The sequence below is a fragment of the Bombina bombina genome, chromosome 8 (genome assembly GCF_027579735.1).
Source record: "Bombina bombina isolate aBomBom1 chromosome 8, aBomBom1.pri, whole genome shotgun sequence".
Taxonomy (NCBI): Eukaryota; Metazoa; Chordata; class Amphibia; order Anura; family Bombinatoridae; genus Bombina; species Bombina bombina.
Genome location: NC_069506.1, coordinates 313,442,469 through 313,462,774, shown reverse-complemented (window position 1 = coordinate 313,462,774; position 20,306 = coordinate 313,442,469). Strand labels below are relative to the sequence as shown.

General features: G+C 44.0%; 1 protein-coding gene across 5 annotated transcripts in view; it reads left to right on the top strand.

The window, feature by feature from the left end:
• The window catches only part of THYN1 (thymocyte nuclear protein 1), a 79,177-nt gene that overhangs the window by 22,057 nt on the left and 36,814 nt on the right, over positions 1-20,306 (top strand). For 4 of the 5 annotated variants that reach the window (XM_053691516.1, XM_053691515.1, XM_053691513.1 and 1 more), the window contains exons 7-8: positions 9,406-9,556; positions 11,387-11,529. In XM_053691516.1, coding sequence (XP_053547491.1) covers positions 9,406-9,556; positions 11,387-11,481 — 246 coding nt within the window. In that variant the 3' untranslated portion in view covers positions 11,482-11,529. The remainder of the gene's footprint in view (positions 1-9,405; positions 9,557-11,386; positions 11,530-20,306) is intronic. The other variant, XM_053691518.1, reaches the window with a different exon arrangement.

The window sequence follows — 20,306 nt, the reverse complement described above, 5'->3', positions numbered from 1 at the left end:
ACCCTACCAAATTAATAATCACAAAGGACAATAAGTCATTTACGGTGGCCTCTCTGGCTCAAGGTACTGCCCTCCTGGGTCAATGGGGCCTTATGGCAGTGGACTCCAGGGGACCTCCCGCGACCCAATCTAAGCTGAGAGTATCGGCCCCAGAGTGGTCGGTGAAAGAACAAGGACCGAAGAGACTTAAAACACTCCAGCCTCCAGATCCTACTCAATTGGAGACTCGGTCCTCATGATAAGTGGCTATGGTTGTTTGCCACACCTCAGGAACCTGATAGGCTACAGAATGTCCACTTTTGCCTATTAGTTAAGTTTGCAGTAGGGCAGAGAAACTGAGATGGTTGGGCCCCACACATGCCCCTCCTAAGGTCCCTTAGGCCATACCCTATGGACCCATGTATGTTAGGGTTATGTGTTTAGAAATTTAATTATGATCATTGTTCTATCTTTACAGATTTACAGGCCCACCATACTTCACAGGCCTGATACGACTAAATATGTTTACCTCTGCCTTTAATACCCTATACACTTTGAGGCTACGGAATGGGGTGGGTATTGTGTTGGCAATTGTAACTACTAATTGTATGGGACCGCGTTCCACCACTTCATTACAGACCTAGGTGCTTTCTACTACCTTTACAGCTAACGCAATATACCCGGCATTCGTATTTACTATGCCTGGGGTCACACGGACGTGACGTGGTGGAATGTGTTCCCCCTTCCCCCCCCTACTCTTGGGGGTTACACCGATGTAATAATGAGTGGGGCCTACATAGACTTAACTATGCACCTGTATAATCATATTTGTCTCCATTCTATTCTATATACTATGGTTATGTGTTTTGACCCTATTGCATTTACTGTTCCTTGTCAGGTTTCCATGTTAAAATTGATGTTTTTGTTTAGGTTATGCCCTTAACGGGCGAACAGGTTGATACTTACTCACTTGCACTTTTGTTTACCTTCTTATTGCTTATTTATATAGATATTGGAGTGGGGCTGGCCTTTCCAGCCCCCCTCGTTACACATTCGCTCTTAGCTCCCCCCCCCACTGGTTAACCCACACCAGGGTTCCAACTAGGTGGACTATTTCCACCTGTGCTGTCAGTACATTTCCTTTTCACGTGCTAACCACTTCCCCTAATTCCCAGCCCCCCCACACCTCCCACAGAGAAGGGGATCTAGGTTTCCTAAATATCTCCCCTGCCCATTTACTTTCCTGGACAGGAGGTAGAGAATGTCCCGTTTACGACTATGCACACATAACTCCAGAGGCTTAAATTCTCCCTACAAGAGGAGCTTACTCTCCTGTATGCTACGTCACCACAATCCTGACGTAGTGTTTTTACAAGAGACACACTGGCTGTTAGCCTCCCCCACCAGATTCCACTCTCGATCGTACACGACCATTGAGTGCTCCTCATTTACAAAGAAAGCTAGAGGGACCGCTATCATGATTCACAGGGGGATAGCTTATGAGGAAATCCAGGTACTAAGAGACCCTCAGGCCAGATTCACAGTTGTAGTATGTAAGCTAGACCACGTCACACACACCCTTGTCTCGATCTACTTACCCAACTCCCATCAGCCTGCTTGTCTCAGGAAAATTCTGAGATTGATTGACCAACATAAACAAGGCAGAGTCATAATAGCAGGGGACTACAACATGATTTGGGACACCGACCTTGACCGTAAGACGTTAAACCCAAATAGGCCCTCTCCCCAACTGACCCTCCTCTCTACACGATTCAAAGCAATCATGTCCGAGTTTGGATATTACGATATCTGGCGTTCTCTACACACCACGGATAGAGACTTCACTCATTTTTCCCAGGTCCACAAAACCTATTCTAGGTTGGATCATATTTTTTGCTCGGCCGGGACTCTGGATTCAGTGCTCCAGTCCAATATCCCTCTATGCCCATGGTCTGACCATGACCCGGTACTTGCGGACTTACAACTCAGTGATCCTTGTCCCCACAAAAGCAGATGGTCTCTCCCACGTAAGATACTAGCTGACATCCCTTTTAGGGAGGAGTTACGAAGAGATCTTATAGATCTCATCCAACTCAACGACAACGGCCAGACAGCCGATGACACACTCTGGGGAGCCATTAAGGCGGTAACCAGAGGCTATATCATCCGTGAGCAAGCCCGCCTTAAGAAATTAGCTGGCCTCTCCCTAGCCCAAGCCCACTGTAGACTAAGACTACTGGAATCTGCTAACAGAACCAAAGTCACGGAAGCATTGTCTTCTCAGATCTCAGCGGTGCGCTCACATATTAACCATCTAGAATTGCGACGTACCCAAGAGAACCTCACAAGGCTTAAACAGATGTTCTATTACAAGGGTAACAGGGCAGACACACTGTTGGCGAACAAACTACGCCAGAGGAACAGCTCGTCCCGCATACACCAAATCTTTTACAACAACCAGACTCACAAGCTCCCCTCACAGATAGGGGACTGCTTCGCAGACTACTACTCTAAGCTCTATGATCTTGAGGGTACTGAGATCAAGGCCCCTGCCTCCACCAACCAGATCAGAGAATTTCTCGATTCCTTAAACCTACCCTCCCTATCGACGGAACAACAAGAGTCCTTGACTAATCCGTTCACTCAGTTGGAAGTTAAACGGGTCATCCAGCGACTCAAACCTCTCAAGGCCCCTGGCCCTGACGGATTCCCCGCACAGTTCTACAAAACCTACTGCCAAGAACTAGTGCCGTTACTCCTTAGGTTTTTTAACAGTGCCAGGCAAGAAGGAAGCTTTAAAAGGGAATTTTTGGAGGCTGAGATCATTGTGATCCCGAAACCAAATAAAGACCCCTCTCTCTGCCCCAATTATAGGCCTATTTCGCTTATAAATGTGGACATAAAAATCTATTCCAAGCTTATCGCGAATCGAATTTGCAAACTTCTTCCTGCCCTGGTCAACCCAGACCAAGTGGGGTTTATACATAACCGGGAGGGCCCTGATAACACCAGGCGCCTCATTAATATAGTTTGTGAATCAACAAGAATGAACAAGCCTTTTTCGGTTATCTCTTTAGATGCCGAAAAGGCCTTCGATAGGGTTAGATGGAGTTACCTTTGGGAGACCCTAGACGTCCTCAAATTCCCCTCTGATATACGCCTAGCTATCCAAGCCCTATATTCCAACCCTACAGCTACGGTTAGGGGAATGGGGTTCCATTCAACTCCATTCCCCATCCGTAATGGTACGAGGCAGGGCTGCCCTCTCTCCCCACTTCTGTTTGCCCTGGCGATAGAGCCACTTGCAGAACCTATACGCACTAACAAAGACTTGATGGGTATTACACTCTCGGGCTCTAAGCATAACATTGCCTTATTTGCTGACGACGTGACTGTGTTCTCCGCAGACCCTCTTCATACCATCCCTAAACTTCTGGATATACTTGAGGCCTTTGGCTCTCTTTCCTTTTACAAACTTAACGTCCCCAAAACAGAAATTTACTGGTGGGGTTTCTCCCAAAAATACATCTCGGTCCTCCAGAGGCAATTCGACTTTAAATGGTATAATAAAAATATCACACACCTTGGTGTTAAAATATCAAATGACCTGAAACAGATGGTCAAAGATAACTTCTCACCCTTGCTGGCAGATCTGCGAGCGTTAAAGAATACCTGGGATCACAAGAGCATCTCTTGGATGGGGCGCATAGCCTCTCTCAAGATGTCATTCCTTCCACGGCTCACCTATCTATTTAGGTGCCTACCAATTAGAGTACCCTCCCACTTACTGTTGCAATTCCAAAGCGAATGCACCAAATTCATTTGGCAGAATAAAACCCCGAGGATAGCCCATAAAACACTCCAGTTCCCGGTTCACTTGGGGGGTTTGGCCTCCCCATCCATAATTAAGTATTATGAGGGAGCCATGCTCACGCATATCTCCCAGTGGGGAGTTTTGCAATCTCAAGACAGGTGGAGGGATATCGAACAAGCTTCACTGCCCTTTGATATCTATCTAAAAGATTTAATCTGGACCCCGGTCCACAGTCGTAGAACCTTGAACATCCAAAACCTTGTAATTGTAGAGTGCTTGGCGGTTTGGGATAAGATCCGGCACCGCAAGCTGATCGCGCCGCATCCCTCCCCAATTACCTCTATCCCTGGCCTATTTACGGGCCTCCCGGATACACACCCCAACACATGGGCTAGAATGGGGGTGACACAAGTTTCGGATCTCTGGTCTGCGGCCAGTGGAGATGGCTATCTCAGGTTGTCTAGGGACAGCCTTGGTAAAGATGTCCCACCTTACCTCCACTTCGAGCTTACCAGGATTAAGAGCTTCCTATCTATTTGGGGCTTTTCCCCCTCTGCTTCGCGCCCACTTACTCCATGGGAATCTACTTGGAAGGGTGGGCGCAGACTCTACAAACCTCTGTCGAGACATTACTGTCTGCTAGAGGGCACGGCACCCCCGGACCTGGCCCCGCATTTGAACAAGTGGGACGCTATCCTCCACACTAGAATCTCGGCTAGTGCCTGGCAAGGATCTCTTACCCTGACCAAAAAATCCTTGCATTGTGTGACAATGTTTGAAACGCACTATAAAGTCGTCTCCCAATGGTACCTGGTCCCAGTGCGATTAGCCAAGATGTTCCCGACGTCCTCCCCACAATGCTGGAGGGAATGTGGAGCTCAGGGGACCATGCTCCACGTCTGGTGGGACTGCCCCAGGTTGTCTCACTTGTGGAATCTGTGTTTCCGCACTCTATCTGCTCTCAAGATACAGCTGCCCAAAAGCCCTGCCACAGCACTTCTACATTTAAACCTACAAGCCCTCCCCAAACACCAACAGATCTTTTGTGTTTACCTTCTAACTTCAGTCAAAACCTGTATTGCTAGATGCTGGAAGAAAGCTTCCCCCCCTGGCTGGTCGGATATCCTTAGGAACATGGCCTATTTGCAGACCATGGAAAGGGATATATTCTATAGTCTAGACAAAAGTGACCTGTTTGAGATGGTCTGGGCTGACTGGACGGAAATACACGACACCACATGGCTCCCCCAGGTCAGGGTATAGTAACGCACATATTTCCCACCTTAGACAAATTACGATAGGTACCCTTCAATCCCCCCTTCCCTCCCCACCCACAAGGATGAATCCCTCCCCCCCCCCCCCTCTCTTGATAATTTCTCGCGTAATGTACTGACTTCTATCTCGGATACTTCAATGACTCAGTTGTATCCTTTCTAATGGATTTTTCCTTTTGTTTGTTTGTATTTCATTCTAGTACTCTATGGTTTACTTTGTACTATAATGTGTAGGGGATCTGTGAATCCCCAGTCAGTGTTATACTTGTTAAAACAAATAAAAACTTTTAAATAAAAAAAAAAAAAATCGATGCAGTCATTTTGGCTGTAGGCTTACCTAAAGATCCTATGGATAAAAAATTAGAGGGTCTTTTACAGAAATTGTTTATTCATCAGGGTTTTCTTCTACAACCTATAGCGAGCATTGTTCCAGTTACTACTGTAGCAACTTTTTGGTTTGAGGTGCTAGAGGAGTCTCTTACGGTTGAGACCCCATTAGATGATATTTTGGATAGAATTAAGGCTCTCAAGCTAGCTAATTCTTATATTACCGATGCCGCTTTTCAAATGGCTAAATTAGCGGCTAAAAATGTAGGCTTTGCCATTTTAGCGCATAGAGCGTTATGGCTTAAGTCTTGGTCTGCTGATGTGTCATCAAAATCTAAACTTTTAGCTATTCCTTTTAAAGGGAAGACCCTATTCGGGCCTGAACTAAAGGAAATCATTTCCGACATTACTGGAGGTAAAGGTCATGCCCTTCCTCAGGACAAGACTGTTAAAATGAGGGCTAAACAAAATCATTTTCGTTCCTTTCTAAACTTTAAAGGTGGACCCTCTGCTTCCTCCTCCGCCACAAAGCAGGAGGGGAATTTTGCACAATCCAAGTCAGTCTGGAGACCTAACCAGACCTAGAATAAAGGTAAACAGGCTAAGAAGCCCGCTGCTGCTACCAAGACAGCATGAAGGGGCAGCCCCCGATCCGGGACCGGATCTAGTAGGGGCAGACTTTCTCTCTTCGCTCAGGCATTAGAAATAGTGGCCCAGGGGTATCTACTAGAATTCAAGGATTTTCTCCCAAGAGGGAGATTTCATCTTTCACGTTTGTCTGTAGACCAGACAAAAAGAGAGGCGTTCTTACGCTGTGTAGAAGACCTCTATACCATGGGTGTAATCTGTCCAGTTCCAAAACTAGAACAGGGGCAGGGGTTTTACTCAAATCTGTTTGTGGTTCCCAAAAAAGAGGTAACCTTCAGACCGATTTTAGACCTCAAATGTCTAAACAAATTTCTCAGAGTCCCATCGTTCAAGATGGAGACCATACCAACAATTTTACCGATGATCCAGGAGGGTCAATATATGACCACCGTGGACTTGAAGGACGCGTATCTTCACATTCCTATCCACAAAGATCATCGCCAGTTTCTCAGGTTCGCCTTCCTGGACAAACACTTCCAGTTTGTGGCCCTCCCTTTTGGGTTGGCTACAGCTCCCAGAATCTTCACAAAGGTGCTAGGGTCCCTTCTGGCGGTTCTAATGCTGCGGGGCATAGCAGTGGCGCCCTATCTGGATGATATTTTGATTCAGGCGTCCACTTACTATCTAGCCAAATCTCACATGGACATCGTGTTGGCTTTTCTAAGAACTCACGGTTGGAAGGTGAATATAGAAAAGAGTTCACTAGTTCCACTGACAAGAGTTCCTTTCCTGGGAACTCTGAGACTCGGTAGACATTAAAATATTTCTGACGGAGGTCAGAAAGTTAAAAAATTCTAAATTCTTGCCGAGCACTTCAGTCCATTCCTCGGCCATCAGTGGTTCAGTGTATGGAGGTCATTGGATTAATGGTAGCGGCAATGGACATCGTTCTGTTTGCACGCTTTCAGCATGCACAGCTGCAGTGGCCTGAGATGAGACAGTGGAATGGGGATTATGCCAACTTATCTCCTCAGATAAATCTGGATAAAGAGACCAGAGACTCTCTTCTTTGGTGGTTGTCACAGGATCATCTGTCCCAGGGTCTGTGCTTCCACAGACCAGCATTGGGTTATAGTGACGACGGACGCCAGCCTCTTGGGCTGGGGTGCAGTCTGGAATTCCCTGAAGGCTCAGGGTGTTTGGACTCAGGAGGAGTCTCTTCTTCCAATCAATATTCTGGAATTGAGAGCAATTTTCAATGCACTTCAGGCATGGCCTCAGTTGGCCTTGACCAAGTTCATACGATTCCAGTCGGACAATATCATGACTGTAGCATATATCAATCAAGGGGGAACAAGGAGTTCTCTAGCGATCTAGGTTTCCAAAATAATTCGATGGGCAGAGACTCACTCTTGCCATCTATCAGCAATCTATATCCCAGGAGTAGAGAACTGGGAAGCGGATTTTTTTGTCAGACTTTTCATCCGGGGAGTGAGAGCTCCATCCGGAGGTGTTTGCGACATTGATCCGTCAATGGGGCACATCGGAATTGGATCTGATGGCATCTCGTCAGCATGCCAAACTTCCTTGTTACGGGTCCAGATCAAGGGATCCCCAAGCCGTACTGATAGATCCTCTAGTAGTACCTTGGTCATTCAACCTGGCTTATGTTTCTTCCATTTCCTCTCCTACCTCGTCTGATTGCAAGAATCAAGCAGGAGAGGGCTTCAGTAATCCTGATAGCGCCTGCGTGGCCACGCAGGACTTGGTATGCAGATCTAGTGGACATGTCATCTCTGCCACCGTGGAAACTGCCTCTGAGAAAGGACCTTCTCATCCAAGGTCCGTTCAAACATCCAAATCTAAATTCTCTGCAGCTGACTGCTTGGAGATTGAACGCTTGATTTTATCTAAGCGGGGATTCTCTGAGTCGGTCATTGATACATTGATTCAGGCTCGAAAGCCTGTCACTAGGAAAATTTACCATAAGATATGGCGTAAATATCTTTATTGGTGCGAATCCAAGGGCTACTCATGGAGTAGGGTTCGGATTCCTAGGATTTTGTCCTTTCTCCAAGAAGGATTGGAGAAGGGATTATCAGCTAGTTCCTTAAAGGGACAAATTTCTGCTTTGTCAATTTTACTACACAAGCGTCTGGCGGATGTCCCAGACGTTCAGTCTTTTTGTCAGGCTTTAGTCCAAATCAAGCCTGTGTTTAAACCTGTTGCTCTGCCATGGAGTTTGAATTTAGTTCTCAATGTTCTTCAAGGGGTTCCGTTTGAACCCATGCATTCCATAGATATTAAGCTTTTATCTTGGAAAGTTTTGTTTTTAGTTGCGATCTCTTCTGCTAGAAGAGTTTCTGAGCTTTCTGCGTTACAATGTGACTCGTCTTATCTTATATTCCATTCTGATAAGGTGGTTTTGCGTACTAAACCTGATTTCTTCCTAAAGTTGTTTCAAATAAGAATATTAATCAGGAAATTGTTCCTTCTTTTGTGTCCTAATCCTTCTTCTAAGAAGGAGCGTTTGTTACATAACTTGGACGTGGTTCGTGCCTTGAAGTTTTACTTACAAGCGACCAAGGATTTCCGTCAAACATCTTCCCTATTCGTTGTTTATTCTGAGAAGCGTAGGGGTCAAAAAGCTATGGCTACCTCTCTTTCTTTTTGGCTGAAAAGCATCATCCGTTTGGCATACAAGACTGCTGGACAGCAGCCTCCTGAAAAGATTACGGCTGATTCTACTAGAGCGGTGGCTTCCACATGGGCTTCTGTTGAACAGATTTGTAAGGCTGCGACTTGGTCCTCCCTTCATACTTTTTCCAAATTTTATAAGTTTGCTTCTTCTGAGGCTATTTTTGGGAGAAAAGTTCTTCAAGCAGTGGTGCCTTCCGTTTAGGTATCTGTCTTGTCCATCCCGTTCATACGTGTCCTGTTGCTTTGGTATTGTATCCCACAAGTAAGGATGAAATCTGTGGACTTGTTGTATCTAGTAGAAGAAAAGGAAATTTATGCTTACCTGATAAATTGATTTCTTCTACGATACGACTAGTGCACGGCCCTCCCTGTCATATTAGACAGATTACATTTTTGTTTTCAAATCTTCAGTCACCTCTGCACCTTTTAGCTTTTCTTTTCTCTTCCTATACCTTCGGTCAAATGACTGGGGGTGGAGAGAAGGGAGGAGCTATATATACAGCTCTGCTGTGGTGCTCTTTGCTACTTCCTGTTAGCAGGAGGATAATATCCCACAAGTAAGGATGAAATCTGTGGACTCGTCGTATCGTAGAAGAAATCAATTTATCAGGTAAGCATAAATGTCCTTTTTTTTTTTTTTTCCCCGTCTTGGCATTGTATAATAAAGTCCTTGCACAATACAGGGTGTGGGATTCTCAGGTCCCTTTTTCTTTATTGTGGCAGGTGGATGTGCAGTTTGTCCGGATGATGAAACGTTACATTCCTCTTTCTGAGCTAAAGCAGCTGCACCAAAAACACAAGGGATCCGGTGGCGCACTGAAAAACATTGGGCTGTTTACAAGAGCGAGGCTGTCTGTGCAGCCCCTAACGCAAGGTGAGCTGGAAAACATACAATTTTACAAAAATAATTATTGTTTGTCATGCACACAGCATCATGTAGTCAAGGGCCAGATTTACAGCCCAGGTTCCTGTAGGCACCAAAATCTGAAGCGCTCACCTCTATACCGGCAACCTTAAAGGGCCATAATACCCAAATGTTTAAACACTTGAAAGTGATGTAGCATAGCTGTAAAAAGCTGACTAGAAAATATCTCCTGAACATCTCTATGTAAAAAAGAAAGATATTTTACCTCAAAAGTTCCTCAGTAGCCACATCCCATTGTAAAGGATTTCTAAGCAGCATTTTAGTGTGTCTGTCCTGGGACAGCTGAAAGGATGAGCATCATGCACTCTCATGCTATTTCACCAATCAGGTAAAGGAAGCTTACTATGAAATCTCATGAGATCACAGTAAGAGTTCATGACCTCAGCACTGCTGATGCTGATTGGCTGCTGTTCATTTCTTCATTTTTTATTTTTTTTTATTTTTACCTGCAGCTGGGAGCAGCTGAGTATAACTTTTTACACAGAACTTACTCTGCTGAGCTCAGGAGATTGTGAGGTAAAATATCTTCCTTTTTTACATAGAGATGCTCAGGTGATATTTTCCTGTCAGTTTTTTACAGTTATACTGCATCAGTTTCAAGTGATTTAGCATATGAGTATTATGTCCCTTTAACTAAGATGGCCACTCAGTCAAATAACAGCACCGCACGGATGCGGCAGCCATCTATATATATTTTTTTTTTTTGAGTAATAGTCTAGTCAAAATTAAACGTTCATTATTCAGATAGAGCAGGCACTTTTAAGCAACTTTCTAATTTACTCCTATTAAATTTTCTTCGTTCTCGTTATTTTTATTTGAAAAAGCAAGACTTTAAGCATAGGAGCCAGCCCATTTTTGGTTCAGGACTTGGGTAGCACTTTCTGATTGGTGTCTAAATGTAGCCACCAATCAGCAAGCGCTACCCATGTTCTGAACCAAAAAGGGGCCAGCTTCTAAACTTACATTCAAATAAAGAGAACAAAGAAAAATTGATAATAGGCGTAAATTAGAAAGTTGCTTAAAATTGCTTGCTTTATCTGAATAATGAAAGTTTAATTTTGACTAGACTATCTCTTTAAGGCGGCTGCAAGCATTGCGCATGCACAGGAGAAGCTGGATGCCATGCCTGTGTAATACACGTGGCGACCTTAACAAAGATGGCTGCCGCACAAGGCGCTGTGCTGTTATTTCTATGGAGAGTGCTTGTAGGCAGTGACGTGCACTCATTGGAGGCAGGTGAGGCAGTGCCGCACCTGCCATTTGGGCCAAAATAAAAACAAATAGAGATTTTTATTTAAAAAAAAAAAAAAGTGAAATTTTTTTTTTTTTGACTTGTCAAAGTAATATTGCGCAATAGAGAGGCACTGGGTTCTGGTGTTTCTCTATTGCGCAATATTTCTAGTGTGTTTGATATCTAGCTGCTCTGCAGCATCACCCGGTGGTGATTTGCAGGAGCAGCGCGGCAGAGAAAATAACTATATGAGGCATCTCTCATGAGGCCTCGACTGTTTCCTGGGAGACCGGCTCACGCTCATCCAATCAACACTGGTTTTACTGTTGATTGACTCCCTGGCCCTGCTGCACTAGTACTGAGACGGAGGTTTTCTGCGCATGCGCAAGGGAAGAGCAGCGCGGCGGCGGCGGCGGGAACAACAGCCAGTCACAGAGTGCCACTCATTCCTGCTTGACACCTCTGAGCCAACAGCCAAGTAGCGAATAGTGGAGGACTCGGAGTAGGCTGCCCGATCTCTATAGACTCTCTGCTCTCTCACACTGCAGACACCGCATATCGCAGCTGCTGCCCCTGCCTGACCGCGAGGACCTGTCGCTCAGCTCAGCCTGAGTGTCACCGCAGTACCGCACTCATCTGCTGAAGGAAGGAGCCAAAGTGGGGTCACACTGAGTCTGTCACACTCACACAAGTAAGTCATAAAGAATGACAGCCGTGTGTGATAGTGTGATGATCTCAGTAGCTAGTGTACTAGTACAGCCTGCTGCCTGTAATAATATTATATCATATAATATTATGTATATATATTTTTTATTGTGAGGCTTGGGGTTAACGTTGTATAACTTGTAAGTTGGAAACTTGTACTACAAGTGTACAACTTACAAGTTATACAACGTTAACCCCAAGCGTCTTGTACAGAGAGACAGAGAGTATACTGTAAGTTAAAAAAATACTGGGTCTGGACCGGGTAGTGGTGGGTGCCTGCCTGGCCTGCCCCCCCTCTGCTTAAATTTGAAGTGCCTGTGTGTTACTGTGTTTTCAACTAGGAACACTCAACACTTGTGTTGTGAGTGACGCAGTCTGATCCTCTTATTTGCTTAGTTAGTAAATGTATTTTGTGTATGACCCGGTCAGTGTTGTAAGTAGTTACAACACTGACCAGGTCATACACAAAATACATTTATTAAACTTTCAAGTTGCTGGCTATGCTTATGCTATCTATATCTAAGTAGTATGTTGTTGTTTCACTTCCCAACTTTGGCTGCTTAATAAATATATTTTAATGAGCAGCCATCTTGTGATTTAGTGCTGTGCTTATTTGCTTAATAAATGTATTTTGTGTATGACATGGTGGTCAGTGTTGTAACTTAAGTTACATTTATTAAGCAAATAAGCACAAAATCACAAAATGGCTGCTCATTAAAATATATTTCTTATTTTAATATATTTATTAATAGTAAAAGTTACACTACTGACTCAGTAGTGTAACTTTTACTATTATAAATATATTAAAATAAGAAATATATTTTAATGAGCAGCCATTTTGTGATTTTGTGCTTATTTGCATGATAAATGTAACTTAAGTTACAACACTGACCACCATGTCATACACAAAATACATTTATTAATCAAAACTTGCAAGTTGCTATCCTAATACTAAGCTGTAACAGCACCAGGATATGCGGGCGCGCTATTATTGTGTATATGGTGGCGCCTGGTGGACTTCACTGGACTCTGATGACGACGGTGACATAACATAATTTATACTGAGACTGACTGACTCTGAGACTAACTGTTGACCTGTATTAATGTATTTATATTTATTATGGTACTACTGGCCCTGCCGCCCTGGCCGGTTGTTGTTGTGTTAGTCTCTTTCCTATATTCACTTATTGTAGCTACTAATTCAGATTAAAGTTATCCATATCGTGCTTGGGAATGCATTGACATTTATGCAACAGTCCCCTGTGTCTCTTTCCCCCTCCCCTGTGTCTCTTTCCCCCTCCCCTGTGTCTCTCCCCCCTCCCCTGTGTCTCTCCCCCCTCCCCTGTCTCTCTCCCCCTCCCCTGCATCTCTCCCCTCTGTCTCTCTCTCTCTCTCCTCTCTGTATGCCTCTCTCTCTCTCCCCTCTGTCTGTCTCTCTCTCTCTCCCCTCTGTATCTCTCTCCCCTCTGTCTCTCCCATCTGTCTCTCTCTCTCCCCTCTGTCTCTCTCTCTCCCCTCTGTCTCTCTCTCTCCCCTCTGTCTCTCTCTCCCCCCTCTGTCTCTCTCTCTCCCCCCTCTCTCTCTCTCTCTCTCCCCTCTGTGTCTCTCTCTCTCTCTCTCTCTCTCCCCTCTGTGTGTCTCTCTCTCTCTCTCTCTCTCTCTCCCCTCTGTCTCTCTCTCTCCCCCCCCTCTCTCTCTCTCTCCCCTCTGTCTCTCTCTCTCTCTCTCTCCCCCTCTGTCTCTCCCCCTCTGTCTCTCCCCCTCTGTCTCTCTCTCCCCTCTGTCTCTCTCTCCCCCCTCTCTCTCTCTCTCTCTCTCTCTCTCTCTCTCTCTCTCTCCCCTCTGTCTCTCTCTCTCTCCCCTCTGTTTCTTTGTCTCTCTCTCCCCCTCTGTCTCTCTGTCTATCTCTCTCTCTCCCTGTCTCTCCCACCCCCTCTGTCCAATTTTCATCTAATATCTAATTTCCTTCATTCTCTTGATATCCTTTGTTGAAAATCATATATAAATATGCTCAGTAGCTGCTGATTGGTGGCTGCACAATAGATACCTCATGTGATTGGCTCACCCATGTACATTGCTATTTCTTCAACAAAGGATATCTAAAGAATGAAGGCATATCCTAGCCAGTGCCTCACCTGCCTCTGACCTCACTGCACGTCACTGCTTGTAGGCACATGCCTACTCTGCCTTATTATAAATCTGGCTCTGCATGCTTAGAACAGTGCATAATCCAAATTAGTTCTAAATGTCTCAACTGGCTACATATCTTGTTGGCAATTTGCAGCATTTTGCAGCATACTTAGGTTACAATATTTGCTTTTTGACATGTCACAAGCAGAGTTTTTACATAAAGCAAAGTATTTTTTTTAACCAAAATACAATGTATATCACAATGTTTCATTTTGATTTAAGGGGCATGAAACCCCACAACTTTAAATTTTACTTTTATTATCTAATGTGCTTCATTCTCTTAGTATTAATTGTTGAAAAGCATACATAGGTAGGCTCAGGAACAGTAAATGCACTACTGGGAGCTACTGCTGATTGGTGGTTGCACATATATGACTCTTGTCATTGGCTTACAGATGTGTTTGGCTATCTCCCGGCAGTGTAATGCTGCTCCTTTAACAAAGGATACTGATAGAATGAAGCAAATTTGATAATACAAATACATTGGTAAGTTGTTTATGCTCTACCTGAACCATGAAAGAAAACTTTGGATTTTCATGTCCCTTTAATTATTTTATCGGGAATTAAGTTTTGAGTTTTCTGTTAAACTTTAACTTATTTTAGTAACAACATAACACACACATGACTAAGAGCACATGCATCCTACGTACAAACTCGAGAGTCAGCGTACGGTTCTTTTGCTTCTAATGCACTAAATCTGCTCATGTAAACATCCTAAGGGTATTTTCGTTTATTTTTATGGAATTCATTTAAAAGAAAATTCAAAACAAACTATCATGTTTGAAAGAATAATTTTAGTAGTATGTACGGCTATTTGATATTGGTTACACACCCAAATATAAAAATAAGTTACCCTCCATTTCTGACATTAGTTTAGTTTCAACACCGAATATATTAAAACCACAAATGATTTAAATTATATTTAAAAATAAAGATATTTCGAGTTTTATTTCTGTTCAACTTGTAATGTGTCTTGTGTAGGAACAGATACTGTAAACAGAGGGTTAACCTCAGTATTCGTTTGTACAACGAATAACTAATTTCTCCTTCCTCGTGCTGTTCAGGGACGTGTTCTTTACATGAAGCAGATCTGTCATACAATCTGATGTTGGTTTAGTGTTGAGAGAATTTGCATAAATTCTGTTACAGCAGACTGAGCCGCCTGTTCTGTGAGACAGTGAGCGTTAACGGTTCTGTTTGTATTAGATTTATTGTAACCTACATATTAGTTTGTTTAACATTGAATCTATAAAATAGTTGGGCAGTTAACTGTAGGATATTAGTTCAATCCTCACTAACAGGACAATCTAAAAATACCAGTCTGTTTGGAACAAGGTAACATGAAAGCATTTAAACACATTGGTACTGCTGAAAAGGAAGCAAAAGCTGTTTAAATATAAATGGATACAGCAGTATCAGATATGTGCTTCCTTGTTGCAGCAGCCACAACTCTATTAGTCATCAGGAATATACTGTCGCACTTTTTATGGCAGTGAGCTTTTTTTTTCTTTATTATTTAAATACATTTAAAAAAAAAAGTAAAAAGTATTTTTTTTTCCTGTGGTGAGACATTAACCCTTTGCACGTTGAACTCATTCAAACACCTGATACAGCAGTACGGCTCATAGACGTGCTTCCTGCCCTTGTGCATTTGCACTATTCATGAATATCTAATCCTCTCGCATATTTTCCAACTCTTCCTCAGCACTGGTATATTTCCCTAATTCCTTAAACATGCACGAGCCACACCAATCCTCAATAAAACCTTCTCTTGGTCCAACATCCTCATCCAACTACCTCCCCTATATCACTAATCCCCCCCTTGCCTCAAAACTTCTGGAAAGGCTCATATATACTCCTTTTTTTTTTTAATCACATTTCCTCACATTAAAATCCCTCTTTGATCCATTGTAATCTGGATTTCTTCTGTTATGTGTGATCAGTCCACGGGTCATCATTACTTCTGGGATATAACTCCTCCCCAACAGGAAATGCAAGAGGATTCACCCAGCAGAGCTGCATATAGCTCCTCCCCTCTACGTCACTCCCAGTCATTCTCTTGCACCCAACGACTAGATAGGATGTGTGAGAGGACTATGGTGATTATACTTAGTTTTTATAACTTCAATCAAAAGTTTGTTATTTTACAATAGCACCGGAGCGTGTTATTGCCTCTCTGGCAGAGTTTGAAGAAGAATCTACCAGAGTTTCTTCTGTTATGTGTGATCAGTCCACGGGTCATCATTACTTCTGGGATATAACTCCTCCCCAACAGGAAATGCAAGAGGATTCACCCAGCAGAGCTGTATATAGCTCCTCCCCTCTACGTCAGTCCCAGTCATTCTCTTGCACCCAACGACTAGATAGGATGTGTGAGAGGACTATGGTGATTATACTTAGTTTTTATGACTTCAATCAAAAGTTTGTTATTTTAAAATAGCACCGGAGCGTGTTATTACTTCTCTGGCAGAGTTTGAGGAAGAATCTGTCAGAGTTTTTTACTATGATTTTAACCGGAGTAGTTAAGATCATATTGCTGTTCTCGGCCATCTGAGGGAGGTAAAGGCTTCAGATCAGGGGACAGCGGGCAGATGAATCTGCATTGAGGTATGTAGCAGTTTTTATTTTCTGAATGGAATTGATGAGAAAATCCTGCCATACCGTTAAAATGACATGTATGTATACACTTCAGTATTCTGGGGATGGTATTTCACCGGAACTACTCTGTTAAAGGTCACTAATCCTTTTTAATAACTATTTATCATGTTAAACGTTTTTGCTGGAATGTAGAATCGTTTACATTGCTGAGGTACTGTGTGAATAAATATTTGGGCATTATTTTCCACTTGGCAGTTTTTTTGCTTTAATTGTGACAGTTTCGTTTCTCTTCACTGCTGTGTGGGAGAGGGAGGGGCCGTTTTTGGCGCTCTTTGCTACGCATCAAAAAATACCAGTCAGTTACTTTTATATTTCCTGCATGATCCGGTTCATCTCTGATAGATCTCAGGGGTCTTCAAACTTCTTTGAAGGGAGGTAAATTCTCTCAGCAGAGCTGTGAGAATTCTTATAGTGACTGTGAATAAAAGCGTTGCTTTGTATTTTTTATGTCAAATTTAATTATTGTTATTTTACTAATGGGAACAAACCTTTGCTAAAAGTTTTGTTGTTTTAAAGTTTGATGCTATAACTGTTTTTCAGTTCATTATTTCAACTGTCATTTAATCGTTAGTACCTCTTTGAGGCACAGTACGTTTTTTGCTAAAAAAGATTATAACCAAGTTGTAAGTTTTTTGCTAGTGTGTTAAACATGTCTGACTCAGAGGAAGATATCTGTGTCATTTGTTCCAATGCCAAGGTGGAGCCCAATAGAAATTTATGTACTAACTGTATTGATGCTACTTTAAATAAAAGTCAATCTGTACAATGTGAACAAATTTCACCAAACAGCGAGGGGAGAGTTATGCCGACTAACTCGCCTCACGCGGCAGTACCTGCATCTCCCGCCCGGGAGGTGCGTGATATTTTGGCGCCTAGTACATCTGGGCGGCCATTACAGATAACATTACAAGATATGGCTACTGTTATGACTGAAGTTTTGTCTAAATTACCAGAACTAAGAGGCAAGCGTGATCACTCTGGGGTGAGAACAGAGTGCGCTGACAATGCTAGGGCCATGTCTGATACTGCGTCACAGCTCGCAGAGCATGAGGACGGAGAGCTTCATTCTGTGGGTGACGGTTCTGATCCAAACAGATTGGACTCAGATATTTCAAATTTTAAATTTAAATTGGAGAACCTCCGTGTATTACTAGGGGAGGTCTTAGCAGCTCTCAACGATTGTAACACCGTTGCAATACCAGAGAAACTGTGTAGGTTGGATAAATACTTTGCGGTACCGGCGAGTACTGACGTTTTTCCTATACCTAAGAGACTAACTGAAATTGTTACTAAGGAGTGGGATAGACCCGGTGTGCCGTTCTCACCCCCTCCAATATTTAGAAAGATGTTTCCAATAGACGCCACCACTCGGGACTTATGGCAAACGGTCCCCAAGGTGGAGGGAGCAGTTTCTACTTTAGCTAAGCGTACCACTATCCCGGTGGAGGATAGCTGTGCTTTCTCAGATCCAATGGATAAAAAATTAGAGGGTTACCTTAAGAAAATGTTTGTTCAACAAGGTTTTATATTACAACCCCTTGCATGTATCGCGCCGATTACGGCTGCGGCAGCATTTTGGATTGAGTCGCTTGAAGAGAACCTTAGTTCATCTACGCTAGACGACATTACGGACAGGCTTAGAGTCCTTAAACTAGCTAATTCCTTCATTTCGGAGGCCGTAGTACATTTAACCAAACTTACGGCTAAGAACTCAGGATTCGCCATACAGGCACGTAGGGCGCTGTGGCTAAAATCCTGGTCAGCTGATGTTACTTCTAAGTCCAAATTACTTAATATACCTTTCAAGGGGCAGTCTTTATTTGGGCCCGGTTTGAAGGAGATTATCGCTGACATTACAGGAGGTAAGGGCCACGCCCTACCTCAAGACAAAGCCAAAGCTAAGGCTAGACAGTCTAATTTTCGTCCCTTTCGGAACTTCAAAACAGGAGCAGCATCAACCTCCACTGCACCAAAACAGGAAGGAGCTGTTGCTCGTTACAGGCAAGGCTGGAAGCCTAACCAGTCCTGGAACAAGAGCAAGCAGGCCAGGAAACCTGCTGCTGCCCCAAAGACAGCATGAACCGAGAGCCCCCGATCCGGGACCGGATCTAGTGGGGGGCAGACTCTCTCTCTTCGCCCAGGCCTGGGCAAGAGATGTTCAGGATCCCTGGGCACTAGAGATCATATCTCAGGGATACCTTCTAGACTTCAAATTATCTCCCCCAAGAGGGAGATTTCATCTGTCAAGGTTGTCAACAAACCAGATAAAGAAAGAAGCGTTTCTACGCTGCGTACAAGATCTGTTAATAATGGGAGTGATCCATCCGGTTCCGCGGTCGGAACAAGGACAAGGGTTCTACTCAAACCTGTTTGTGGTTCCCAAAAAAGAGGGAACTTTCAGGCCAATCTTAGATTTAAAGATTCTAAACAAATTCCTAAGAGTTCCATCGTTCAAAATGGAAACTATTCGGACAATCTTACCCATGATCCAAGAGGGTCAGTACATGACCACAGTGGATTTAAAGGATGCTTACCTTCACATACCGATCCACAAAGATCATCACCGGTATCTAAGGTTTGCCTTCTTAGACAGGCACTACCAGTTTGTAGCTCTTCCATTCGGATTGGCTACGGCTCCAAGAATCTTCACAAAGGTTCTGGGTGCCCTTCTGGCGGTACTAAGACCGCGAGGGATTTCGGTAGCTCCATACCTAGACGACATTCTAATACAAGCTTCAAGCTTTCAAACTGCCAAGTCTCATACAGAGTTAGTTCTGGCATTTCTAAGGTCGCATGGATGGAAAGTGAACGAAAAGAAGAGTTCTCTTTTTCCTCTTACAAGAGTTCCATTCTTGGGGACTCTTATAGATTCTGTAGAAATGAAGATTTACCTGACAGAGGACAGGTTAACAAAGCTTCAAAATGCATGCCGTGTCCTTCATTCCATTCAACACCCGTCAGTAGCTCAATGCATGGAGGTGATCGGCTTAATGGTAGCGGCAATGGACATAGTACCTTTTGCACGCCTACACCTCAGACCTCTGCAATTATGCATGCTAAGTCAGTGGAATGGGGATTACTCAGATTTGTCCCCTACTCTGAATCTGAATCAAGAGACCAGAAATTCTCTTCTATGGTGGCTTCATCGGCCACACCTGTCCAGGGGGATGCCATTCAGCAGGCCAGACTGGACAATTGTAACAACAGACGCCAGCCTACTAGGTTGGGGCGCTGTCTGGAATTCTCTGAAGGCTCAGGGACTGTGGAATCAGGAGGAGAGTCTCCTTCCAATAAACATTCTGGAATTGAGGGCAGTTCTCAATGCCCTTCTAGCTTGGCCCCAATTAACAACTCGGGGGTTCATCAGGTTTCAGTCGGACAACATCACGACTGTAGCTTACATCAACCATCAGGGAGGGACAAGAAGCTCCCTAGCAATGGTGGAAGTATCAAAGATAATTCGCTGGGCAGAGTCTCACTCTTGCCACCTGTCAGCAATCCACATCCCGGGAGTGGAGAACTGGGAGGCGGATTTCTTGAGTCGCCAGACTTTTCATCCGGGGGAGTGGGAACTTCATCCGGAGGTCTTTGCCCAAATACTTCGACGTTGGGGCAAACCAGAGATAGACCTCATGGCGTCTCGCCAGAACGCCAAACTTCCTCGCTACGGGTCCAGATCCAGGGATCCGGGAGCGGTTCTGATAGATGCTTTGACAGCACCTTGGAACTTCGGGATGGCTTATGTGTTTCCACCCTTTCCGCTGCTTCCTCGATTGATTGCCAAAATCAAGCAGGAGAGAGCATCAGTGATTCTAATAGCGCCTGCATGGCCACGCAGGACTTGGTATGCAGATCTAGTGGACATGTCGTCCTGTCCGCCTTGGTCTCTACCTCTAAGACAGGACCTTCTGATAC